We start from the raw sequence: 4,517 nt of genomic DNA on the forward strand, positions 1-4,517 counted from the left end.
ATATATATATATATATATATACATATATATGTATATATATCATCTTAATTCATTTAACCATTTGTTGCTTTGTGGGGGTGTAGCGTTTTCCAGAGCCGGAGTGCTATAGTTATATCATCCCTCCCCAACTAAAAAGCTTTATATCTTCTTTTGACATGAAGTAAATGTTATATATTTAGAAAATTTATAATTAAACTTGTGATAATCTTTTTTTATACATAGAGAATAAGATTTCTTAAAATGATTTTCTAAAAAAGGAAGATATAGTGTTGGGGTTTATTTAGCTAATGAATTTAAAATTATTACAATGATTACATGATTAGAACAAAATGATTAAAATAATAGCAACTTCATTTTTCATTATTATATATGTCCTCCCTCAATATCATTTCAATGACCATGTTGATACAATAAATAAATTTCCCTCCTTCCACTTGCTTACTCGTGATACATCTTGGAAGATTGAAATCAATATTCACTGCCCCCCTTTGAGTTTCCACTTAAATTCGGCTCTTCAGATTTAATAAATTCTCAATTAGGGATGGAACACAATAAACTTAAACAAAATATGCATAATTTTAATTTAGTAGAGGTTATAGTTAGCTAAATTTAACTTAAATCCATACCTAAATTTTATTTAAATAATACTATCTTGCACCGCATAAGAAACTCATGTTGAAATTTTTTCTAAACATTTCATAATATTTTCTCTAGAAATAAATTGTAGCGCCACATTTTCTTCAATTCACTCATCTGTGGATTTGGAGAAACAAAAATTTGGGGAAGGAGTAGAAAGATTGATATGGCATTGTTCTTCCTCCACTGTGTTCTCGCATCAGTTTTCTTTATAGGAAACCAGAGTTTCTTAGCCTCATTCTCATCTTGCTTCTCCTTCGGGGCGATATCTCTCACAGACATCCTTATATCTTTCTTCTTAAGAGTTGGTTTTGCATCAAGATTGTGCATTAGATTATATCGTCATTTTTATACACGGTTATCTTACGATCGGTGTTTCCTTCAAAAAACTAGAAGGTAATGCTTGAAAATTTTGTTTTGGAGGCTTAATTCATATTTATAGGATTGTTACTCGATCCACATCAATTGCATTACATAGTTTTGAGCTTACCAATTGCACTTGCATCTATATTAATTTCACTACTTAACATAAATGGGAAGCAACCTTAACTGACACATCAACAAATATTTTTCGAGATATTTTGTCAAATATTTATAAAAGAAGAGTCTCCAACAAAATGTTCATAATGATGAAATTACTTAAAGATATTTTGCCAAATATGTATAAGAGAAGAGTCACATTGACTCAAGATATAAATGTTTGTACCAGCATGATGTAAGCTAAGATGGAATTAATGCACAACCAATTGTGAAGAAAGAAATACTGATAATAAGAAAAGTCCTATAATAATATTAGAGGAAGGTATCACAAGTGGGAACTGATGCATATTATTCAATAACATTTAAAACATGCATGCATGCATCCAATACATATTGCACAACTTTTTGGAATTGGAAAATTGGAACAAAAAGAGTGCGGTGATGCTTATTATATATAACTTAGTAAAAACAAACTTGATTGAAAGATCAATAAACAAACTAAGTGTAGATCTTTCTTTATTTTTCATTACTAAAATGACACTCCATTACTTATTTGATGATGGATTGACGCCATAGAAGTGAATCCCACTCTTGTATTTAATTTCATCGCTTACCAACGCTATCTCAACATAATCAGATTCGTCTCCAATGCCAATTTCATCAGATTCAATGGTCACAAGATGATCAGAGCGAAAAATTACGGCATCCTTGGTTGTATATAAGCCATTGCCCTTAACAAGTAGAGTAACTCTAATGGGGTCGTCTAGGATATACTTAAATTTATAAGAAAATTTATATGGGCTGTTTGGATCAAGACCAAGCTCTTGGACTTTTACACGTTTGCCAATAAAGAAGTAGCTTCCCCCAGAATAATATTTTGACCTGAACATAAAAAAGGTAACATTTTTTATTTACTTGATATATTGCCTATACATATTTATAAAATGACATACAAAACTACACACTAACCCATCAGGCTGGGTTTTCCAAGCATTTGACCATATATATGTAAATTCATTAGGTTGAATATGAGCTGGGGTTGCCATGGTCTTTAATTAATGCTAATCTCAAAGATAATTACCTGCTGACATGCATGGAAAAAACAAGTATTATTATCTAATTAAATTTCTATATAAAAACATGTAAATGGCAAATATACAGCTAATGAAACAATTACCTTATAACCCTCCTTGCTTTTGCAGGGCTTTGCACTTGTTTCTTGCCACTTATATAGAAGTTTATAAACTCTCTGAATGTTCACATGCTCACATTGAACTCACAAATAATATCTTTTTTCTATGACCCTAAATAATATATTTTAAGACTTGCTAATAAAACAATATTATATGACCATTTTAATTATTTTATATGACTATCTAAAGTTTCATATAAAGTCTTTCTTTATTATTTTATATGACTAACTAAAGTTTCATATGCAGTCTTTTTTTATTAAATTTGTGATCGATAAAATAAAATAGAATACATCTTCTATACCTCTAAAAATTTCTTTGATATATATATATATATATATATATATAAAAGGTGATTTTTATCAAGATATGTTTTGATAAGGCATGATAGGTAAACTATATATTTGTTGGTCATCTTTTTAGATTTGTACAAGCCCAAAGTTGAGCAAAATGATGTTTCAAGCTAAAAGATAGGTCTCTAATTCGAAGAGCCTGCACCACGGGATTCGACCCCCAACCTGAGGGACTTACGCTAGAGGCCTCACCAATGAGCCAAGTCATTCACGCGCGCGGCCATAGAGCAATGAAGGTCTTCCCACCGTCTTATAAACATGAAGTTGATAAGTATATATATTATGCAAATTTAAACATTAGGTTAAGAAAATTTTATAAATATATTGTATTGAACTAAATCAATGATAACTTAAAAACTTCACACTAAAAGCTTTTTTTATCCATAAATATTTCATAGCCGTTGTGATGCTTTTTAATTTCTAAGAAAAAGCAGCTTTGTAAGACGCTCTATAAATTGAAATCTAGGATTGTTATTAGAAATTAAAAGTGTTAAGCAACAATGCATAAGCACCAAACTCATGATCCAGAAAAATAAAATAAAAAACTATATGATTTGGCCTATAAAGTATGCTGAAACATGTCAAAGGAAAAATGATACAAGACTGAGAAACTCTTTATCAAATGATAGGATCAATTTTAGGATTTTCTTAAAAGAAGCTAGGAAATCAGCCGAAGGTCATAGCGAAGATTCAATTCGTTTCGTTTCATCACTTAATTTTAATTTGACTTAAGTTGAAATTTTAATTTTTATTTGGACTTCGAGGAAATTTTGGGAATTAAGAATGTGTGGAGAGAACGGATCGAGATGGAAACCACAAGGACTCACATCCAACTTGAAAGATCGATCAAGGAAAAGTTTACCATATTAGGAAGGGAAGCACAAGGACTCACATCCATCTCAAGAGGTAGCGAAAGTTTGGAGAGATGACAATAGGATGCCTTGCTCTATTTAAGAGGGTCTCACACCTATTTCAAAGTCCTGAGAAGAGGAATAGAATGCTTTGCTCCATTTAAGGTGGTCTTTTACCTATCTCAAGAGTTGAGAATCAAAATTTAGGTACTAATCCCAGGATCGAAATTGGAATTTAGGTACCAACCCCAGAATGACGAGAATCAGAAGCCTTACTCCATTTAAGGTGGTCTTATACCGATCTCGAAGTGCTAATATGAGGACTAGGATGCCTTGCTCCGTTTAAGGGGGTCTTACACTTACCTGAAGAGGTGAGAATAGGATGCCTTACTCCATTTAAAGTGGTCTTATACTTATCTCAAGAGATGGGAACCAAAATTTAAGTATTGATCCCAGGATGGGAAGTGGAATTTAGGTACCAACCTCAAAAAAATGAGAATCTGAAGCCTTACTTTATTTAAGGTGGTCTTATACTGATCTTAAAAGGATTAGAATACAATGACTCACCCCATTTAAGGTGATCTTATACCCATCTCAAGAGATGGGAATCATAATTTAGGTACTGATTCCAGGATGTGAATTGGAATTTATATATCAACCTCGGAAGAATGAGAATCAGAAGCCTTACTCCATTTAAGGTGGTCTTACACCTACCTCAAGAGATGGGAATCATAATTTAGGTACTCATCCCAAGATGGGAATTGAAATTTAGGTACCAAGCTTGAAAGATTGAGAATCAGAAGCCTTACTCAATTTAAGGTGGTGTTATACCAATCTCAAAGGGATGAGAATAGGAAGTCATACTCCATTTAATGTGGTCTTATACTTATCTGAAGAGATGAGAATCAGAATTTAGTTACCGATCCTAGGCTGGAAATTGGAATTTAGGTGCTAACTCTGGAAGGATGGGAATCAGATTTTAGATACTGACCGCGGGATTAGAATTG

General features: G+C 32.1%; 1 protein-coding gene across 1 annotated transcript; it reads right to left on the reverse strand.

The window, feature by feature from the left end:
- Window positions 1–1,547: 1,547 nt before the first annotated feature.
- Window positions 1,548–2,359, reverse strand: LOC110035838. Its single transcript, XM_020740147.1, has 3 exons — window positions 2,294–2,359; window positions 2,086–2,197; window positions 1,548–1,998 (listed from the first exon to the last, which is right to left on the reverse strand). The coding sequence occupies exons 2-3, from the start codon at window positions 2,160–2,162 to the stop codon at window positions 1,662–1,664; spliced, it is 414 nt and encodes a 137-aa protein (XP_020595806.1). The 5' UTR covers window positions 2,163–2,197; window positions 2,294–2,359; the 3' UTR covers window positions 1,548–1,661.
- Window positions 2,360–4,517: the final 2,158 nt, after the last annotated feature.

This window comes from Phalaenopsis equestris, unplaced genomic scaffold (genome assembly GCF_001263595.1).
Source record: "Phalaenopsis equestris unplaced genomic scaffold, ASM126359v1 Scaffold200214, whole genome shotgun sequence".
Taxonomy (NCBI): domain Eukaryota; kingdom Viridiplantae; phylum Streptophyta; class Magnoliopsida; order Asparagales; family Orchidaceae; genus Phalaenopsis; species Phalaenopsis equestris.